Here is a 23897-nt window from a genome sequence, read left to right on the forward strand (position 1 = left end):
ATATGAAAATAAAAATGAATGAAAGTGTATTACTAAAAAGAAAATAACAAATATATGAAAAATATTTCAAACAAAACTAAATAAAAATAGACAAAAAGAAGACTATAAGACAAATCTAATACTAAAATACAATCAATATATTATTACATTAAAACATATCACCATACAAATCATGAACTGGTGGCCCAAAAAAAATAAAAAATACAAATCATGAACTTAAAATGAGAAATGACATGAAAATACCAATTATAGTGTTAAAGTGATAAAGCAAGAAAACCCTAACAAAACGCAAATACATACATTTGTCAAAATACTTAGCACCGTAGCTTTATAAAATTTTTTTATCCCATCTATTTTGGTGATTAACAGGTTGATGGGTCAAAAAACATGCGTGGTTAACTGGTAATAGCTAATAAGATCCTTATCTCATACCAAGGACCATCGCACTGTCTCCCTCATCATTTCTTGATAAACATCTCAGTCCCCTGGATTACACCTTGAATTTCAGTCATGCCTGTTGCGTTCTGTCCTCCCCATTTCCTGGTTTTATCTGAGATATCTGGCAGTCACGGAAGAAGACGCAGTCCCCAGCTAATTGTTGTTAATTGCAATTTAAAAGCTGGCGAGGGAGCCCAGAAACCTTTATCACAGGACGAAGAGAAAAGCAGGGAAATAGCACTTCCCACACAAAAGGAGCGCAGAAAAATTGTAAAAACTGCATGGGAAAAAATATTGAGATGGTCGAGCTCGTGGCGTCTCCTCAATGCTCGAAGTACACCTCATGTTTTACACAATACCAAGCAGGTCCATTGCTCTCTTACACATGTATACATTGAACATTCTGTAATACATTTATGGCTTCTTATTTCTTTAGTGTTCTGTATTCTTTGTGTAAAACCCATAAAGAAAATGTATAGCAGCAAAAAATCCAACAAGCTATATGCTGAACTAACATAAAAAAGAAGCAAGTCTATAGCACAGAGAGTACTGAAATCTAGAAACGTAAAACAGTAGCTCACATGCATTAAATCCAAGAGTACAGACCAGAGGAAACCACACATATTGTTGAATATAGAGAGTTTTCTCCACAAGGAAACAAAGAATACTGGCTCTTGTTGGGCTTCAATACTCTTAATTTTTTAAAGCTTACGTGCTTTACAAATTGGGAGAAACCTTTTAGCTTTCTACCTCCCCTGAAATATGAAATCTACAACATAAAAGGCAAAGTATATTTATCCAAAATAATGTAACTCCAACATTTGTAGCTAACAGTTTTTGGTTAGATGTATATATCTATATTCATCAGTTCGGTGTTCAATTTGGAACAAATTTCTAATAAGTTTTTAAACATTGTAGTTTCAAAAACGTTTTACTGCATCTGTCGTAAAACCATGTTTGATGAATACTAGAATGTCTAGCATTTTACAAATTGTGATGTAGTGAACTAATTACCATTAACCTCACTTCAAAATATGAAAAAGATGGTCCAATATTATCTATATCACACTTTCTGGTCCTGCCTCATACACATTGTCTTCATACAATCACTGGATATTACTTTAAATTCTAAATTCTAAAGGTTGTTATATAAGTTTACAACCAAGATATAGTATCCGATTTGTAGTATGAGACCCTCTTTTAGAAGTCCACACGGGGTTGCTTTCCATTTACCTGATATATTGTTCAGATATTGTAGGCTCAGGTTTTCACTTCATGACCTTATATATTATTCAAATTGTGTACACCTACATTCTTACCTCATGACCTTCTATAATGATCAAATTGTGGAAACCTATTTTTGACCTTACGATCTTTTATATTGGCCAAATATTTATACACCTGGATTTTGATCTCATGACCGTAAGATATAGTTCAAATATTGCATCCTTTGGTGGTTTTGATTTCACGATCTTATTTATATATTGTTCAAATTTTGGGTCACCAGGTTTTGACTTCATGAACCTAATAATTTGTTTAAAATTTGAACCTGTAGCAAACCGAAGTTTGCCAATCCCCCTATACCCTGGGCACTGATTGTGAAGAGAATATATGATTAGGCAATGGTTGAGATTTTAATATAATGTGAGCATAGTAGCTGTATCCTATGTTTTAGTTAATTGTTTGATATGGGTTGGTCTTAAATTGTTTATTGAACTAATTGTGTAGGTGGCAGTTCTGGGAGGTGGGTCCTTTGCCACAGCCATGGCAGTGTTAGCTGCAAAGAATAAGGCCGATTTGGAGGTTAACATGCTTGTCAGAGATAGTGCTGTCTGCAAGTCAATTAACGAGACACATATTAATGGGTAGGTTTTATTGCAAATAAGAACAATAATTGAACTTTTGGGGACTTGGGGTTAAGTCCTACGTAGGATTTCATATAATATCTCCTTCCTTTGAATTCATCGATTCTCAGTCTAATATATGAATGAAGAGATGCATTTGGTTGGAGGAAAATGTAGTCCTTGAATACAGTTGATGTACGCAGAGGCCTCGTAGAGTCCACATTGCTTAAAACTACCAAGCACTTGATCAGTAATTTTGAAAGATGAGTACTATAATTACATTCATTGTAGCATAAACCGGGAAAAGAACACGTTAACCTGCATTAATTATCACTTGACACTTGGATGTGCTGAGTCAAGCTGACATGCTGGGCTTTTTAAAAACCCAGTCAAACCTTAGAACAACCTGCATTTAAATGCAGGTTACTGATTAACTCGCAGGCTATTCCTGTTTTTTTCCTTTTTTTTTTCAAAAAGCCCTCTGATTTTTGCTTATAAAATCCCCTTTTTTTTCATTTTGAGTGTTAGTGCTTTCTAATTCGCCACTTTTTTTATATTTTAATTTCATGTAATTGAATTCCATTTACACTTCTAGTTTTCTGTGCCGATGCTGTGTAAATGTAATGCTACTATGCTTCTATTGGTTAATGAATATTACCACTTACAAAGGCCCCAATCTTAACCCTTGCTGACAATTTTCGTCTAATTCCATAATCTTGAAAATTAGAAATGCTGTAACTGTTTCACTTGTGTGCAATATGGTGACCAATTATATAATATTTTTGGTATATATGTTAACTCTCGGATTTGATTCCTAAATTACTGTGGTCATGATCTTTGGATCGTCACAACATAAGGCTTTTAGGTAAAAGATTAATTCCTGTAAAATTTGTCAATATGATCTATTCGCATATGTTGGTTTTAGTTTGCATGTGTATTAAAATCTGTAGCATGTCATTTGGCGATAGTACATTTTACTTTTTTCACATGTTAGGTTAATTGTTTCCTCACCTTTGTAAAAAACCAAAAATGCAAGACATAGAAATATGTGAAAATGCCATCATAATGCACAACAAAAGATGTATAGTAAGTACTGATGCACCCTTATTTCTATTACACTCCAATAGCCTTGTGATAATGTAATACTCCATAAGGAAGGAATCACTTGACAAGATCTCCCGCTATGAGAGTCAAACCAACTACCTATTGGCTACCATGCTAACTCAATATCTCATTAGTACATAAAAGGGTTTTCTTGCAACAATATGAAACTTCTACTTATAGTGATTCATTTGATAATAGTGGGGGAGGGTAAACACCTAACTTACATGCTAAACATTTCATTTGTAATGCCCCCTTCGTAATTTTCCCTGAAATCACAATCGTAACAAATTAGGGTTAGGGTTTCATTTTACCAAAAAAAACATCTCTTTAATAATGCGATCCTGGATTTTTAATCTTGCAATCACAACATAAACAACATATACACGCACACGCACACGCACACACACACACATATAATAAACCTTAGGGTTAGGTAATAGTGCAGATGTCATTCGTGAATAAATCTAAGGTTAGGGCATGGAAATTGTGTATTCATCATTACACAGCAAGTCTGATTTGTATGTGAATCTCCATCATAGAAGATATGAGTAAGGAGGAAATTGTGTATTCATCATTACACATCCATGGCTGGAGATTCTTATGTTTATTAACAATCCCTCAATGTAGGGGTTGGAAGGGAAATTGCAATAGGGTGCCCTAATAGCTGTTCTCTCCCTATTGGTCACTGTAGTAGGGTGCCCTAAGCTGTTCTCCCTAATTGCAGTTTCCTTCCTTCCTTACCCTACATGATGGATTATCGTAATCATATTCTTAAATGCATAGATGTTTAGATCAGATAATTAAATTTACATATATTTGATACAATTATGCATCATTTATTCATGTCTACATATATAGGTATATGGATAAATATTGTATTTATTTCTGCCTACCACAGTAATTTTATTATATGGATACCAATCGGTTTGTTGTGACTTGGGAGGAATTCTGCTGATGCTGGAGAGCCGGATCAGCTTATTTGCTGATTTGCGGATGCTGAGTGATTATTTCTGATCGGTGAATGATTGATACTCAAATATGCAGATGTATTTTGGAATGATTTCCCTATGATGCTTGCCTCTGCCATCCGTCCTTGTTCTTATAACCTTCTCTTCATGCTGAGAGGTTGTGTCTATTGGAAGGGTTTCTCCCTTGAAGGGTGGTGTCTCATTTGATGCCTTACTTGTTACCTAATTTATTGACTTAAGAAATCGTTTGGTGACCCATCCATAATCTTAATGGATCGCACTTGCTGCTTTCCCTTAATATGTAGTGTTGACACTTAATTATTTGCTGAACCAAATGCATTCTATGTCCTTCCTCCCTGATAGTTACCTTCAGGTTATCACGACAAACTAGGATAGATAGAATGGATTGCATGGGATGCTAAATCATTAATCACTTTATTAATCCTTAGTCAATTGCTATCAGGATCAAATCATGGGTGTTTGATTTATTTTCATTCTTCTGTTTGTTGTAATCATGTTGCCATGATGAGGGAAAACAGGTATGAATCAGATCGGGGGCATGACAGTCCGCCCTGCCCAAGATTGCTTGTCCTCAAGTAATGTCGGTTTTAGTCTTATCAACTGAATTCTTTGCCAATATGAAGGATTTACAACCTTTGGAGACTTCTAATTCTTAGTTCCTCCTTGTAATTTAGCTTCTATTGCGCTACTCTGATACAAATTATGAATTGAAGATTCTACACTAATGATTTTTCTTTTGTTGATTTTCCCAGGTTTTATTGGATTTATTTTAAAAGAGAAACGGGACTCGCCCGGACTCGCCCAAACTCGGCGAGTCCGAGTATGAGTCAAACATTTCCTTATATCTTTCTTCTTTCTTATACTTTAAGTTATATTCCATATATACTGTCAGGATGTTTGAGAGTGGTTTCGGGCCTCCAGGAGTTATATTTCAAAATCTAGTTTTTGGAGGATTCTTCAGTTTTCCAGACTTAGTCAAATTTCAGGATCAGGACATTCCAGACTTAGTCAAATTTCAGGATCAGGACATTCCAGACTTAGCCAAATTTCAGGGCATTTGAAGATCAGGATGACATTCCAGACTTTATCACTCACCAACTTGACCTAGCTTGGACCTTCAAGAATGATACTCACTCACCAAGCAAGACCCAATTAGCAACAAGAGCAAAACTAGGCCCTAAGGAAGACTCTCAAAGAGACCCTAATTCAGACTTGTAATAAGTTTTTTTGGCCTCGCGGGGCGCTGCCCCTCGACCTCGCCCTGTATCGCGACAGGGAGCGCTGCCCCTTGACCCCACCTTGGGGGCATTGCCCCCAAACCCCTGTCGAAAAATATGGGGGAAACTGCGTCGATAGAAGTAGAGAAAATTTAACCTCCGAGTCTGACACTGATTGGATCGACCAGGTAGATATAGAGGTTGAGACTGTAGCCATGGCAGAGGAGGAGCGGAGAGCACGAGCACAGACAGGAGATTCAAAGGCAGATAGTGACACGGATGTTCTTGATGTTGGTGAGCATGGCATGGTGTCACGGGGAGCGGCTATGGCAGTCGAATCATCCAGGACCTACCTTAGACGCCTTCGCAGGGGGCCGGGGCCGGAGGGTGCAGGCTCCTCTGAGCCATAGACTTGTAGTTGTATTTACCTTTGGTATTTGTATGAAACATTTGATGATGATCATATGATGACATGGATTTTTTATTCCATGAGTTTTGTAATATTGTATACATTTGACAATATTTATATATCTATGTTTGTTATTTTCTTTAGCTACAATTTGCGTTTATGCTTATGTGATTGATGTATACTTGTGTATGTAATCAAATGAGCCGAGTTTGATGATGTTACTGTGTCTTTAAGGTGTATTCAATAAAGGGTGTCTGAAACAAGTTTTAAATATTTAAAAATCTCTAAATTTCTTGAGTTTTTCACTATCCCGAGTCCAGCCGAGGCTGGAGCCGAGTCTGACGCCGAGTCCCGAGTCCGAGTCCGAGTCGGCCGAGTCCGAGTCCGAGTTGGCCTTGCCGAGTCCGAGCCGAGTCCGAGTCCCGTTTCTTTGATTTTAATGTATATATCTGATTCAATCTGATACTTGCATTCTTGGAATTCTATGTGTTCTCAAATTGAATAACATTATACTATATATATTCCTTTGGAGAGGCATGTCCTTGAATGGACATGTCTCTCCTTTAATTATAATAATTTAATCAATATTATAATGTTTCATCAATCAATTATTAATTTAGAATAATATAATAGATTAATATTGAATATTAAATTTTATATGATTAATAATAATATAATAATATAACATAATAATATATTATTATTAATCAACATATATTATATGTATTCTAAATGATCATTCGACTGAAGCTACAAACATTAACACTCCCTCTTAGCTAGGGAGGATGATCAGACATAATGTGTAGTGATCTCCCATGTCAACACTTATGGCCCTCACCATAGCTACACAAAACATAATTAACACTCCCTCTTAGCTAGGGAAGATAAAATCAATGCAAATGCATTAAGTCTAGATTAATTATGGAATAGAGAAAATATTATCTCACTATGATATCAGGAAGTATGGTATAAACAAGAATATCAAGGCACATGATATTCACCATAACTCAAAAATATCATCTCATGATATTGGGAGTATTTGCATCAACCATATGATGCTCATCACAGGGGACCATAGTCTCAAGGTGTGAATTTGCCTCCATCGGCGATTCTATTCACAAGATCTTGCGTGGATTGCCTCTGTCGACAATTCTATCCATAAGCTCTTGTGTGGATTGCCTTAGTTGGTGATTCTATCCATGAGCTCTCACGTGAATTGCCTCAGTCGGCGATTCTATCCACAAGCTCTTATGTGGATTGCCTCAGTCGGCGATTCTATCCATGAGCTCTCACGTGGATTGCCTCAGTCGGCGATTCTATCCACAAGCTCTTATGTGGATTGCCTCAGTCGGTGATTCTATCCATGAGCTCTCACGTGGATTGCCTCAGTCAGCGATTCTATCCACAAGCTCTTATTAGTTTGCCTCTGCAGATGCGAAGACCAAGCAATTATATCTTCTACGTTCACCACATGTATCGTATGTAATTTTATTCAACAAGGGTGGCGGATATATATCATTTGTCTTCATTGGATCATGCCTCCACAGGGGGTTGCGATCCTATGTGGAACCACGTGGTTCCACATAGGGTCGTGACCCTTGTGTGGAGCCACGATCCTTCTACACCGGCGGGATTACTTAAACCAAACATAACAATAACAAACTAGTATGTTAGTTTAATACTAAATTAAATCGCAAGTATAAAATCGAATTTTCTGGGTGCTAAAACAGATTACGATTTTAGAGTTACGACTGAGACTAAATTTAACACTCCCTTTTAGTCTTCGGAGTATAGACCTAAAACTTAATTTAGCTCAACATTAATCTCATGATAATTACATCACCTAGGTGTGAAGAATCAGCCTGTGATTCTAAGGATATACTCACTTTGATATCCATGTTTTAAGTATTAGCCTGTGATACTAAGGATATACTCACTTTGATATCCCTGTTATAAGTATCAGCGTGTGATACTAAGGATATACTCACTTTGATATCCCTGTTATAGTATGTGCACTGACATTAATCCACTTACATAATGTCTACTATAACTTATCATATTATTGATATTCAAATTGTCTGATTTTCAGTTTATATGATCTTCCAAACATTTATAAGATCGTCACCTTACAATGTTAAAATACAAGTGTTCATTAACTAAAGAATCGTCATCCTTTAGGAATGAACACAGGAAAAGGTTACATAATTCATATACTCAAGTATATGACCAAGAAGTTTACATAATTTTAGACATCAATTACATTTTAACCATACCAAGATACCTCCTGAAGTGATCAATTTTCACTCTTGCTAGGGGTTTGGTGAGAATGTCAGCTGTTTGATCTCCTGTATTGACATATTCCAGTCTTATTACCTTTCTCTCTGTCATGTCTCTTACATAGTGATATGGGATCTCAATGTGCTTGGATCTATCATGGAAAACTGGATTCACTGAAAGTTTAATGCAGCTCTGATTGTCACAATGAATGATAGTATGCTTCAGACTTTCACCAAACAGTCCTACTATCAATTTCCTCAACCATATGGCTTCCTTAGCTGCCATGGATGCAGCTATATATTCAGCTTTTGTGGAGCTCTGAGCTACAGATGATTGTTTTCTGCAGATCCAAGATACCATAGCTGATCCCAAGCTGAAACAGCATCCTGAAGTGCTCTTCTTGTCTATCACGCTTCCAGCCCAGTCTGAATCAGAGTATCCATGTAGGTTCAATGCAGTGTGTTCATAATGCAGTCCATAGTCCAAGGTACCTTGAAGATATCTCAATATATGCTTTACTGCAACCAAATGTATTTCTTTGGGTTCAACCATGTGTTGGCTCAGTGCATTTACTGCATAACATATATCGGGTCTGGTATTGACTAGGTACATTAATGATCCAATAATCTGTCTGTATAATGTTGGATCTGCAAATTTGGAATCTGCTATAGCTTCTTTTAGTTTATGTAGGTTTGTTTCCATAGGAGATGACATTGGCTTACAATTCATCATTCCAAATCTCTTCAGAATGTCAATGGTGTATTTATCTTGATTTAGATAAATACGATCTGGTTTTTGCCATACTTCTAATCCAAGGAAATAATGGAGTAGACCTAAATCCTTCATCTCAAACTCTGAAGCTAGTTCTTGTTTGCATTTTGCAATGAGATGATCTTCGCTTGTAATTAATAAGTCATCTACATATAATATGAGTATCAACATTTCACCTTTGATTATTTTGAAATACATATAATATGAGTATCAACTGTCAATTCTTTCGTACCATGCTCTGGGAGCTTGTTTTAATCCATACAGTGCTTTCTCTAACTTGCATACATGTGTTTTAGCATTATTTACCTCATAAGTGTTTCACCTTCAATAGTGAAAATCCCTCTCAATCACTATGATCGAAATTGTCACAACTTGACTGAACCATCTTCTCCCTCTGAAGCTCAAGTTCTTGTATCAACCTCTTGTCCTCTTTTGAAATGTCAGACTCCCTCTGCATCTGGTCTCAATCATCAATTCGTTTATAAGCATCAATTTATTTCTCCCTTTAATTCAATTTTATTGTTCTTTCGTCCTTAAGTTTAAAACATTTCCTTTCATAAGGTGAGCCCATATAAGAAATATCACGCATGAATCATCTCTCATCATAATTCCCTTTGAATGATGTAGAACATTTTCATAATTTTGATCAACACTTTCATTATGATCTGCCCCACACAGTCGTTAATAACTTTTGCAATTTACCAAATTTATCCAATCTCTTCGGTGAGATGTTAGAAAAGCTAATTACAAACATTTCCTCCAAGTTATAGCGAGATCCAACGGTTAAAACAAAAGTTATGACATTTTTCCCAAAACTGCTAACCCTAGGTAGGGTTTCAAGTGACCTGCACCAAAGTCGTCATATCTTGCACAAAACTGAATCAAATTTAATGAGATAAACATATTTGAAAACTAGAAACACAGATCTTTCCATCCATATATTATAGTCCTCATTTTGAGGCCAACCAAGGGCCATACAATGGCATATTTGAGACTGAAAATTCTAAAAAAAACTGAATTCTCCAACCCTCTCCAACCTCCAAATTAAACTTCACAGGCCTGAGCTCTGATACCATGTTGATTTTCCTAGGTTTTATTGGATGTATTTTAATGTATATATCTGATTCAATCTGATACTTGCATTCTTGGAATTCTATGTGTTCTCAAATTGAATAACATTTTACTATATATATTCCTTTGGAAGGGCATGTCCTTGAATGGACATGTCTCTCCTTTAATTATAATAATTTAATCAATATTATAATGTTTCATCAATCAATTATTAATTTAGAATAATATAATAGATTAATATTGAATATTAAATTTTATATGATTAATAATAATATAATAATATATTATTATTAATCAACATATATTATATATTTATATGTATTCTAAATGATCATTCGACTGAAGCTACAAACATTAACATCTTTCAATATCTTGGTTACACTCAACTCTATGCTTCCATGACTTCCTTGAAGTATTTGCCATATGGTCAATATAGTCTTAATACCCTGAGTTTGTCATTATCATCTAAAGTGGAAGTATCATTGTCTAGTATTCTTTGGGTTTTTTGTGAATCTGACCGCTCCTTACATGATTTTATGACTACAGCCCTCTTGCTATTGTTTGTCACGAATATAATGGCTATTGTTATCTTGTTTGATAGCATTCTCAACATATTTCCTTTTGCATTTTAGGCTAACTTACTATGCTCATTGAGTTTTACACTATAACTTTTTGGTGTTTGCGCATTTGTATTTTCACACATGCTTCCTACCTATCGGTTTTTATAGTACTGTCATGTTCAATAATCCATATGTTGTCCTTCCCATGTTAATATGAGTATGAGACCCATGTTTGCAAAAAGAAGAGCCTTGATGATTTAAAACATGCACGCCATTTTAGCCATTTTAGTTGGAATGTAAGAGTGTAACTCTTAAAACGTTTATGAGTACTTGTGAAACATACTCATGGAATAACTAAGCAAATTCAAGGAAGGCATGTACACACATGAAGTAATCATACTGATAACATGACAGAAATGGGTCAAACACGTAAGTAAGTGTAAAGTATGAAGTATATATATAGGTACACAAAAAATACCCATGGATTATTCATGTTGAAGCCACATTGGACAAACATATAAATACGCATGAGATACAATAATATCCATAAAAGCATAGACATATGTAAGGCATGAGACATTTACATGCAGTATTATACGTGGGGTAATAAGGCATGAAACCGGAATACATGTAATACACATGAATACACGCAAGGCCTAAAGCAATGCACATAAGGCATGAAGCAATGCTCATAAGGTCTGAAGCACCTATGTAAAGCGTGAGTCATACATCTGAATATACACAAGGAAGGAATCATTAAGTATATACAGTGGAATACATGCAAGGTATGAATCACACACAATTACATTTAAGATTGAGGCATACATGAGAGAGGTAATCATGGAGTAGACATGTTGGAAGCACTTAACCATAAAGCATACAGAGATGCAGTGAACATGCGGAAGACACGTTGGGCATGAATCCAACACGTCAAGTATGAAGCATATGCATGAATACATAAGGTGTGAGACATACACGCGAATACACATAAGGTGTAAAGCATGGAGTATGCATAAGAATGCACATAAGGCAAGAGGCATCCCTACAAAGTAGGAAGTATACACAGAAGGCATGGTTCATACACACAAGTACATGGTAAAGCATGAAATGTACACACAAATACACGTAAGGTATGAAGCACATACGTGTTGTGACGTATTCACACATCGCCCCATTGCAAATGGGGACCCCTACTTTTTGCTTTCTAGGGTTAGTTTTCTTGGCTTAGTCTTTTAGGTTCTTGGCTATTAATATTTGCATTGGAGAGTTTCTAGAGGGCTCATTAGGATAGCAGGGTCTGCTTGAATTGAAGTGGGTCAGTAGGTGATCCAGGTCAGGGTCTCTTTGAAAGCCTTCTCTAGGTCAGGCCTTGCTCTAGTCTTGGGGTTATGCCTTGATTGAGTTTGGGAGAGTCTTTGCATTATGTCTAGAGCCTTGTTTGATACCAATTCCACTCATTTACCCTTCGAGGAGCAAAGAACATGAAGATTGAGCATGAAAACTTGAGAGTTGAGTGAGGAATTTGAGTGATAGTGTCAAATTCGTTCCTGACCCTTCGAAAGGGACAAGAGCGAAATCTTCCTTAGCTCTCTTTGCCCTCCTATTTTGGATAAAAAATTCACTTTGAGGCATGGGTTGGGAGGAAATTAGCTTGAATTCACCCTTGGACACACCTTAGACAAACTTAGACTTGGAAATTTGGAGAAAAGGTCAAGAATTTGAGCATTATTGCAAAATTCGCTCCTGACCCTTCCAAAGGGTCCAGAGTGAATTTCCTTAGACTCTTCTCTTGCTCCTAGTTTAGACCTCAAAGCTTGCTCCTACACCTTGACTGAGTGAGGAAATACCTATGCCTTGTGAGCAAGTTGGAACGAGATGGGATGAGGAAATTGGGCCTAAAACATCAATTTCGCTCCTGACCCTTCCAAAGGGTCCAGAGCGAAATTCCTCTTTAGGTCCTGTCCTTCCAAAGGTACCTAAGCGAAATTGTTAAGATGCACTTTTGATTCAACATTTTGACTAGGCACTTCCTTAAGGTGATTTGTTAGCATGTCCTAAGGTGAGAACAATGTGAATGAGGGTGAAGTTTGAGTGTTTGGATGATATCTAAGACTAATCCCTCAAATTCGCTCTTGACCCTTCCAAAGGGTCCAGAGCGAATTTCCTTATATCTCCCTTCTTGGTCGTAATTTACATTACAAACATTGCTCCCATGGCGTCTTTGAAGAAGATAAATACACTTGGAACATGAAGAAATGGAGAATTTGGGCAAAAACACCAAATTCGCTCCTGACCCTTCCAAAGGGATAGGAGCGAATTTTCTTAAAACACCTATTCGCTCCTTGTTTGGGTCGAACCCTTTGTTCCTATGGTGTGATTAAGGCAAGATTAATGACTTAAAGTGATTTGGGACCTAGAAGAATGCCCTTGGATCTTGAAAGAGTTAGGAATTTGAGCATAATTGCAAATTTCGCTCCTGACCCTTCCAAAGGGTCCAGAGCGAATTTCTTCTAAGCTCCCGACCCTTCCAGAGGGTCCAAAGAAAATTTCATTATAGGGCTTGTCCTTGGAGAGGGTCCAGAGCGAATTTTATTATAGGGCATGTCCTTCCAGAGGGTCCAGAGCGAATTTCATTATAGGTCCTGTTCTTGGAGAGGGTCCAGAGCAAAATTAATTCTAATACCTTCTTGTTGATGATTTAAGGTAAGAAATACCATGTTAGAATCAATATATATATCATGTATTCTTAATCACCTTTTGTTTGTTTTACAGGTCAATCAAATCAAGTTGGAGGAAGATCAGGCTAGGACAAGGGCGACCTCTTCAAGTTTCATCATCATCATGGACATTTAGATGCATGAGAAGGTACCCAAGGTGTTGCTAAAATCAAAGGACTTCAAGTATTAGAACTATCCTCAAAGAAATCACAAGATATCAGAAGAAAGATCTTATAAACATTTCAAGGCAAGATGAGCTACTAGAGAAGGTGACTGGACCATGACTTCCTATCACCATTATGCAAAATCAAGAGGAGGCTTCATCAAACACAGGAGAGTCAAGGGGAGGTACATCATTCATTAGGTACATCAAGGATGAAGGAGGATCAACCAAAGTCAGTGCAAGGGTACGTTGAAGAGGCAGATAGTTTCAGAAGAGTTAATCAAAGTTAAGCTTCTCATCCAATATCAAGAGATACAAAGTTGCTTGACCAAGCACAAACGCAAGACAAGGTGGCATCAATGTCACTACTCCTCCAGTGAGAAAACTCCACATCAGCATGTCCAGATTCAGTGAATCATGCTTATGCACGAAGGCACAAACTCTGATGTACCTACCCCTGTTTCCTATTGGTTCTCATGCATTGAATGTAATTTTATCATTGGCTAGAGGAGTTTGTTGTAACAATTCCCAATTAGGGTTTTCATCTTGAAATCCTAGCCATTGATTGTAAATCAATCAGAGCCATTGAAATGTAAAGAGCTCTCTATACAAAGCTCTGGCTCTTCATTTGTAGAAGTTAATAGTTAGTTGATAGTTAATAGTCAGTAGAATAGTGAATAAAGTAGCAATTAGAATAGAGTAGGAGGAGAAGGCAGGAAATTGTTGCCTTGATTGTAAATGAACTCCATTTTCATTGAAGTTATGGTGAAGTGTGTTGTTTCTTTGCAATATGCATGGTTTCTTGTTGAATCTTTGTTTTAGATGGTAAATGATTAGATTGAATGAAGTTACTGAATGCACTCGCGTGGAATCCGCCTAGTCCAAACCACTAGCCTCTTACTGATTGTAAGGGTGCCCTGCGTGGTCAACTGACATTGAATGTGCTTAATTTTAAATTGTTATGCATCTATTGTTCATGCATTTACTTGAATGGTGATCAGTGTCTGATGGTGTAACGATTTGAACATCTTCAAATTTCCCTTAGAAGATTGCATTGAGCCGGTGTCGAATTGTTTAGTTTGATTGTGAGACCTAGCCCAGTAGGACTCCAACTAGTCATTCATCCATCTTCTTGCATTCTAGACCTTAGAGTAGACTTTCTGAGCCTTTCACCTTTTTCTATTTCTTTATTATCCTGGTGAGTAGTTAGGACTTAAGTTCCAGTAGATTAAATGTTCAGGCATACAAACGTAAGTCCCCTTGTGATTCCAGCAAAATCACATCACACCAACAGAGCTTATCCACGCGTAGAGACCCTACATATAAGAACCTTGGAGTTATTTCGATTGATCCTTAGGCAAATCTTTAGCATTCGGAAAACTTTGTTCTAGAGAGGATAAGATACCTTGGTATTTTATTCTGTGTTCGCATGTGCATAAAAAACACATCAACAATATGTAAAGCATGTAAGGTATGAATCATACCCATGAATACATGTAATGCATAAAGCTTGAAGTGTACACACGAATCTATGTAAGGCGTAAATCATCCTCAGGAATGCATGAATACACGTAAGGCATAAAGAATGAATATCTGTAAAACACAAATCATCAATACACACAATGAAGTATACACATGAATATACTTAAGGCATAAGGCATACATATGAATACACATAGCTCAATCTACACATGGATGCACTTAAGGCATGAACCTCAGTATACACATAAATACACTTAAGGCATGTAGCATGCACTTGAATACATGTAGTGCATAAAGCATGTAGCATATACATGAATTCACTTAAGTCATGTAGCACGTAAAGCATGTAGCATACACATGAATTCACTTAAATCATGAAGCATACATGTATAAATCAGGAAGTATACACATGAATACCCATAAGGCTTGAAGCATACATGTAGCAAATAAAGTAGAAAGCATGAAGCAGTCATAAAGCAATATAAATAGATACATGCAAGGCATGGAGCATAAATACATGTAAAGCATGAAGCAATATGCAAGGCATAAAGCATCCATATAAGGCATGAAGTATAAATACACATCAGGCATGAAGCCCTATAAATACACGCCAAGCATGAAGCATACATTTGAAAGGCACACACATAGAGGAGTGCAATGTTGGCCTATTTGATTTTACTCCACTCAAGAACAATTAACTCTAATTGGATGGTGGTTAAGTACATTTGTCCTGCAGGCTGGCAGGAACGGTGCTCTGATACCATTTGTAATGTCCCCTTCCTAATTTTCCCTAAAATCACAATTGCAACAAAACAGGGTTAGGGTTTCATTTTACCAAATCAATATCTCTTTAATAATCCGATCCTCTGCAATCACAACATGAACACCATATGCACACACACACACACACACACTCATATATAATAAACCATAGGGTTAGGTATTATTGCAGACATCATTCGTGAATAAATCTAAGGTTAGAGCATGGAAAGCAAATCTGATTTGTATGTGAATCTCAGTCATAGAAGATATGGAGTAAGGAGGCAGGGTAGGGTGCCCTAAGAGAGCTATTCTCTCTCCATGTAGTCCACCACACATCCATGGTTGGAGATCCTTATGTTTATTAATAGTCCCTCAATGTAGGAGTTGGTTGGGAAATTGCAATAGAGTGCCCTTAGCTGTTCTCTCCCTTTCACAATGTAGCCCTAATAGCTGTTCTCTCCCTATTGGTCACAGTAGCAGAGTGCCCTAAGCTGTTCTCCCTGATTACATATTCCTTCCTTCCTTACTCTACATGATGGATTATTGTAATCATATTATTAAATGCATAGATGTTTAGATCAGATAATTAAATTTGCATAGATTTGATACAATTCTACATTATATATTCATGTCTCCATATATAGGTATATGGATAAATATCTTACCACAGTAATTTTATTATATCAATCGGTCTGCTATGACTTAGAGGAATTCATGCTGATGCTGGAGAGTTGGATCTGTTTATTTGCTGATTTGTGGTTGCTGAGTGATTATTTCTGATCGGTGAATGATTGATACTCAGATCTGCAGATTTATTTTGGAATGATTTCCCCATGAAGCTTGCTTCTGCCATCCGTCCTTGTTTTTATAAACTTCTCTTCATGCTGAGAGTTTGTGTCCGTTGGAAGGGTTTCTGCCTTGAAGGGCGGTGTCTCATTTAATACCTTACTGGTTGCCTAATTTATTGACTTAACAATCGTTTGGTGACCCATCCATAATCTTAATGGATCACACTTGATGCTTGCCCTTAATACGTGGTGTTGACACTTAAATATTTGCTGAAACAAATGCATTCTATGTCCTTCTTCCTCCCTGATAATTACCTTCAGGTTATCACGGTGAACTAGGATGGACAGAATGGATCGCATGGGATGCTAAATCATTAATCCTCTATTAATCCTTAGTCAATTGCTGTCAGGATTGATTCATAGGCGTTTGATGTATTTTCATTCTTTCGTTTGTTGTAATCATGTTACCTGGTACCATGATGAAGCAAAACAGGTATGAATCAGATCGGGGGCATGACATCATTGATCCATATAACTTCATTCACAAGCTACCTACCCTTTAGATCTATATGACTAATTAAGGTTATGTGTGCCAAAATTTGATTACCCCATAAAGCCATACATCATAATACCATGGGCCGAGGCATACAACATTCAACCACTTATTGCAGAATGTTCGGCCCCTAACCATCCCTATTGCATAACATTCAGTCCCTAACATTCTCTATGGCATAAAATTCCACTTCCTTAGCATTGTTCACCTTTAGAGCATATGGAGAAACCAAGCAGCGGGACTTTCTTTTTATTTGTCTACAGCCTTGCAAATGTGATCTTGATAGGGAATGATCCTTTTTTGTTGCATTGTACAATAGATGTTTCCATACCATATGGTGCTATTTTGGTACCATACATGTTCGTAGTTGGTGCTCCTTCGATTCTTTTCAAATCCTTATTTTTTGCTTCTTTCATTCCAAGAACACCCATGGTTGTTACTCCTCTAGTGTCCATGTCAGGCCTTCAACTTTTGTAGAATTAGCCTTATGTTGATCACTTTGAACTCTTTAACCTTCTCTTTTGTTTGTCCTTATGGCTTTTGATTAGGTAAACCATTTAAGTTTCTTTCACATGAGTGCTCAATTCTTCATCGTGCTCCATTTCAAAGTCTTCCTTACGCTCTTCAAATTCTTCCTTTCTTTTGGTTCTTTGTTGTGTAGGCTTTAATATTTTTCTTTGTGCTCAGCATGCTCATTTTTGATAAGATTGACAATACTTGGCTGAAGATACCTTCATTTTCATTCCAAAGCTTCATGAACTTTTGCATCTTAAAATTGGCTGTTCCCAAGGTTTCTAGCCAAGGATATCCAAGAACAATGCCCAATCTATCATTAGCTCTAGCATAGAAATTTGAATGCAAAATATATTTTAACATGGTGAGCTTGAATCTTAAAAATGTGGGCCTTTTAATGTATGTTGTTGGTTTGGGTTTGGTGATATGCTGATTTTTTTCCGTGGGTTCCATACAACTAGGTTTATACATATATATGCCCATAATCTGTAAAACAAATGCACATAATTAAAAACACAATTGATAGTGATAAAGATGTTTGATAATTCAGTGTCAAATGTCAAATCACCACAAACTTACAAAGCAACAATCTTCTTATTTCTCTTTATTGAGAGTGTCAATGTCCTCAATTGGTTATTTAGAACACAAGTAGCCCTAATGCCACCTAGCTAGCTACACTATTCAAGTCTTGTGTAGTGGCCTCTTGCCCCTCATCTGCCATAGAGACTTAGGAAATTTGTGTAACAAACGTGTCCAAGTTGGCACTCTTATTGGCTATATCTCAATTCCTATATTCCTCCTCCTTGTACTTGGCTTGCTCATGTGAGAGGAGGTGCAAGTTGGAATGTATGTAGACTGACTCCTCTACTTTTTGCAGCCAAGCAATTATGCTTAACTAAGTGGATATAGGAGAATGTACTCCAGTTTTTCTTAGCTAAATAAGAATTCACAACCTATTGAAATTGGAGACAAAGTCGATACAACATTTACCATTATAAAATATAATATATAAAGTTGCCAAAGAATAGTAGGAAGTTAAAAAAATGCATACTTTTGATTGAACTTTGATGGCAGGAGTTTGTAGGTAGATGGAGCTTTGGCCAGCAAGGTACCGCCATGTATGAGCATCCTTCTTGTACTTGTCTTGCTAAGATTATGACTCATTGAACCTATAAAATTGCCAAAAGCACCCATGACTATGTCATCTACATTTGGATATAAGAACAATCTAGTGAATACTACCTTGTACCCATCACTAACATCAATGTATTTGTATGGTGAAACCTTCCTAGGAAAAAGAAAGTATCTTTGTGCTATAGTATTTGTGGGTCAAAGCAAATACTAGGAGATGCAAGGGTGTGGCCATCTTGTTCTATTGTTCAGCTATAATTGTTGTGCCTATTTGAAAAATGTTTCAAAGGGGTCTTTCTCCTCAATTGTTAATATGCCTCTTATTTTTTTGTCATGGAGTCAATGCCATCATATATCTTGCCCAAACATGACTAATTCGTATTGGCAAATTGATCATAGTTATGGGCTGATGAAACTCAACATATATTACACACAAGCCTGACAATTTTTATCTAAGACCAATGCTTGGACCTTTTGGGCCCTATTTGCATTAGACTCTCTCCATACACCAAAATTTGTTAATTACCATGGTGCTCAATGCCTCTTATACTTTCACAAGTTATCTCAAGGCAATTGTGTGTGATGTAACTTGAGTCTCAACAACCTAATATGGTTTTAAAATTTAAAATCTATTAAGAAAGTAGATGATATAAGTATTGAGAGTAAAATAAAATTGTAAATATAAACAAAAACAATGTAGTCTTGTGATTTGTTATCACAATCTGCCCAAATTCTTTGAACGCAAGACCTCCTTTCAATTTTATCTTGTTTTGGCTCCCAATGTGGTTTGGCTCCATTTTCTTGTTTTAGTGTGATTTAAAATTAAACTTGGTTTTCGAAAGTCTGAATGATTAATTAAATTTGATCATTAAATATTCCATAGGGTTTAATCTCTCTTTCTCCCTTTGGATTGATTTTTCCTGTTTTGTTTTGCTTCAATGTCGTTGTCATCTTTTTCCTTGGGCTTTCTTGGATTTTCCTTGGTTGCATCAAGCCTTGGTGTTTTATCCCTAGTTTGTTACCCAAACTCAATCTTGAATTGGGGTTAGTCTTTTCTTCTATTCACTTCCTATCTAGTTGGTGCTTGTTTATGTTTTATCTTTCAAGTTTGTAACCAAAGGGACTTGGTGCCAAATTTATTGCATTGGTGGATCTGGATTTTGAAAGGCTTCAAGATTGTTTCCTTATGTTTTCTTCTTCTAGTCTTCTTAGATTTGAAATCTTACATTAGCTGGTTTTTAAGTTTTGGTAGGTCCGTTTGTGTGGAGCCTTTTTTTGTTATTTTTAAGTTCCTTGGAGCTTTTGCAGACCCAAAATTAGTCTTAACTAGATTTATTGTCTTTCATGTCTAGGTTTGTCTTAGTGGTTTCTTTACTCGCCTTTTTCAAACCTGAAATAAGTTTTAACTTGTTTTGTTACTTTGCTAGATTTGCCTCTTCATAGCATTTCTTCATGGATTTCACTTTATTTTCTACTTTGAGATCCAAACTCATCGAGGTATTAAATCTAGGTGACTCTATTTTTGCATCCAATTTTAGCTTTATTAGTCTTAACAACCACTTCGAAATCTGGAGTTCCTTCAATTCTTACATGTGTCTTTTCCTAGACCACCCAAGTGCCTTCCACCTCTCAGCCCCATACTTAAGCTGATCTTGACAAGTCTCACTCTTGGAGGAAACTTGTCCTTTAAAGTTTAAACATTGTGTAATGTCCCCACTTTGAAATAGAATTTAATAAAAAATAATAATAATTAAGTTTAATTATTAGAGATTAATTAACATATAAAAGAATATAATTAAATCTAATTAATTAAAATTTAATTAAGTTAATGAATGGTCAAAAGACATGGAAGGAAAAGTTGTGACTCCCTCAACAATGAGATATAAAAAGGAGAAGAGAACCTCATTTGAGAGGGGGATAATTTGGAAATGAGAAGTGCACATCTGATTTAAATAAGAAGAGCAGACCTGATTATGAAGAGTTGCACTCTTTCAAAGGGTGCTAATGATGAAAGGGTGTGTCTCTTGCCAAAGGGCATGCATGATGAAGAGGTGTGACCTCTCCCTCACATTGAGAGATATAAAGGAAAGGAATCAAAGCATCCAGCAACATCACCATGGATTGGATCAGATCAGAACTGTTATTAAGTTACAGGCAGTAGCATCTTTGTTCTTGGTGGGTAAACAGAAAATAAAATCTGCCAGCAAGGATAAAAAAAAGAAGGAAGAAGGCCAGTGACAGGTACGTATGTACAGGACTTCTGATTTAATAATGGAATATAGCAGCCAGTACCCAGAAGGAATAAAGCAGTCAAATTCAGTTCGCATAAATTACTAATACTGTACAATGCTAATAATATAAGATGCAGCAATGACAATTAATGAATAATTCTGATTTAAAGTAGTGCTAACAGAAAGAACTGTTGACAATCTAATATAAGAAACTAAGATAATACAATATAATGGAAGTATAATAACTATGTCAAGTACAATTGATTATCATAATTAGTTGAACTGAATAACAAATATGACTTCATTGGAATATCACAAATGGTTCTTTGTATATGAGGGACTCTCTCTTAAGTACGCCACTCCATGATGGATGCCTAACACCTTGTAATGTCCCCTTCTCGTTGATGACCTTCCAGTGGTCCATTAGCCTATTCCTGAGACCCGTAGGCTAGGTGGAATGAAGAATGAGGGTCCAACATTGATGAGGCGAGGACTTACTATTTTTAGTAAGTCAGGGAATGGCTATTTTGGTGATATTGTCCTACTGAGCTCTCCATGCTCTGTCACTGGGCGCGAAGATCATGCTTTTCGGAGCATTAGTTCATGACTTACTATTTTTAGTAAGTGGCAGTATGGCATAATTATATTTCTGGCAGTGGACAGGGACCTGATCCTGCAGCAGTTCAGTGGTCTTCCTGGCTCAGTTTCATCCTGGTTTTGACAGTAATTAGTACGGGAGTCATGTGACACAATTAAATATTATTTCCTTATCCTAAGGTTTAATATTTAATTAAATTTAATCAATTACTACTGATTTATTGAATTTGGGATTAATGCCTAATATCTTCTAAGTGCTAGGCGAAATTTATGTCTAAGAAGGTGGCGTCAAAATTATTAAGGGAGATATTATTTTATTTTCATCTCTAATATTTGCCAAGTGAAATATCGTGGTCCTTGCTTTTTGGCGTGAGGATTGACTTGTGGGATGGCGCCACTCTTGGGGTCCACGTGAGGTGGAATGAAATGTAAATGGAGAAAGTTGAGTTTGAAACAATTTGCATTTGGATTTGGTGGTGTGAAGTTATAAATAAGAGCCTTGGGCTCCCATTCTGGTCATCTTAAAAATTTGCAATGTTATGCTGCTGGTTTGGCGACAGAACTTTTGAGGCTTCGGAGTGCATCTCCCTAGTGCTTCCCGGTTTCGTACTTGAAATATAGTACCTAGCTGTGTGCTGTAATCTACTATATTCTCAGAGCATGTCTTAGTCTTTTTTGGTGTTGGAATGATTTTGGGAACTTGTTGGTTTGCCTGTGGCTGAAGTGCATTTTCGATCACACCTCTCTGCTGAAGCGATTGATGGTTATGGGTATTGGCTCTTTCATCCTTCCCGGTACTGGCAATATACTCTGTAAGTTTGTGGCATCTTTAGTTAAGCTTTGAATTTTCTAGGCCAAATTAAAAATCCTAAGCTAGGCGTGGATTTCTGAATTGCATTGGGATGCGTGCAAAATTAATAAGGGAGTTATGGTATCATGTCTTTGGTTGGGTGTCATTGCAGTTAGTCTAGTGTGGGTTTGGGACTGATTTTGGGTGATTTGGATGTGTATTGAGAGAGATGTGAGCTTTTTAGAGTTTTTTTAGGCTGTTGGTTTTGCAATTCCAGCCTGCAGTTTTGATATTAGCAGAAATTCATGTTCTTATTGGGGTAATCAGCATTACTCTCTTCTCATATCTTCTATTTTTGTAAGGTTCAGTAGTAGTACTACTAACCAGTTCTATTTTGTAATTCTCATCCCGTTGAAAAGTGGAAGAGGCTGGCTTGCCGCCTATTATCGAGCAAATTGTAATTTTGGTCCTCCCACTGCATAAGTGGTCGAGTGATATCTAAGTGTAATGGTCCTCCCGCTGCATAAGCGGTCGAGTTGAGATTGTTATGTAATTGCAGTCCTCCCGCTGAAATATTGCGGTTGAGTGATTCGTATTTTTGTGTATCTCACTTGGCTGGTTCACCGCCAAGTTTTCTTGCTTTCCCGCTGGATAAGCGGAAGGGGCTGGCTTGCCGCCCAAGCATTGCATTGTTTTCAGTTAATTAAGCTAATGATCCCCTCAACACCGTATGCTCTTTCCTTCCCACATTGGGCACTTGGTGATCAGAAAGTGGAAGGGTTACTTTCCCAACATGTTTCAGTTTAAGATTTCTAACCTTAACGGGTTATCTTCTTGTTGATGACTATTGTTGGCCTTAAAAATAAAAATAAAAATAACTGGGATACTACACACTTGCCACATGGAGCCAAGAGGGGTGTAGCATCTGCTCTTGGGCTTAAGAGGGAAGGTGGTTGTGATGAGGGGGAACGGCGATAGGTTGCCTCACTAGGTATGCCACTCCATGATGGATGCTTAACACCGGCCATATGGAGCCAAGAGGGATGTAGCAACTGCTCTTGGGCCTAGGATGGAGGATCTCTTGGACACCCTATCCAACTAGCCTACTCTAGTGCACTAAGAAATTGGATAATGGCAACTAACTTACAATCTGATTTTATCTAACAAATATAATACTAATGGTTATTAATACATAAAAAAATTGATATCATTCAATATAATTCATTAGCATATGTTTCAGTTTATAAGTATTACTTCATATCTGTTCTCTAATTTTGTGTTGCAGAAAAATGGTATAAAATGGTACTCCCATAAAACTTAATTACCTATTCTAGATTTGGGAAAATTTAGGTGACATTACACCTTGATTAATAGAAGGAAGCCTTGAATGCGAAAGCTTCAATTACCTAATTTAAATCTTTGCCAAATTTAGATTCTCAGAGGCTTTCAATTTTTAGTGGTGATATTTCTTTTGAAATTTTTAGTGGTGA

The 23897-nt window shown here is 36.7% G+C and overlaps 1 protein-coding gene across 1 annotated transcript in view; it reads left to right on the forward strand.

Moving 5' to 3' along the window:
* Window positions 1-315: 315 nt before the first annotated feature.
* The window catches only part of LOC131039426 (glycerol-3-phosphate dehydrogenase [NAD(+)], chloroplastic), a 169341-nt gene continuing 145759 nt past the window's right edge, over window positions 316-23897 (forward strand). The window contains exons 1-2 of the mRNA XM_057972190.2: window positions 316-804; window positions 2167-2303. Of these exons, the coding sequence (XP_057828173.2) occupies window positions 511-804; window positions 2167-2303 (431 nt within the window). The 5' untranslated portion in view covers window positions 316-510. The remainder of the gene's footprint in view (window positions 805-2166; window positions 2304-23897) is intronic.

Source organism: Cryptomeria japonica, chromosome 10 (genome assembly GCF_030272615.1).
Source record: "Cryptomeria japonica chromosome 10, Sugi_1.0, whole genome shotgun sequence".
Taxonomy (NCBI): Eukaryota; Viridiplantae; Streptophyta; class Pinopsida; order Cupressales; family Cupressaceae; genus Cryptomeria; species Cryptomeria japonica.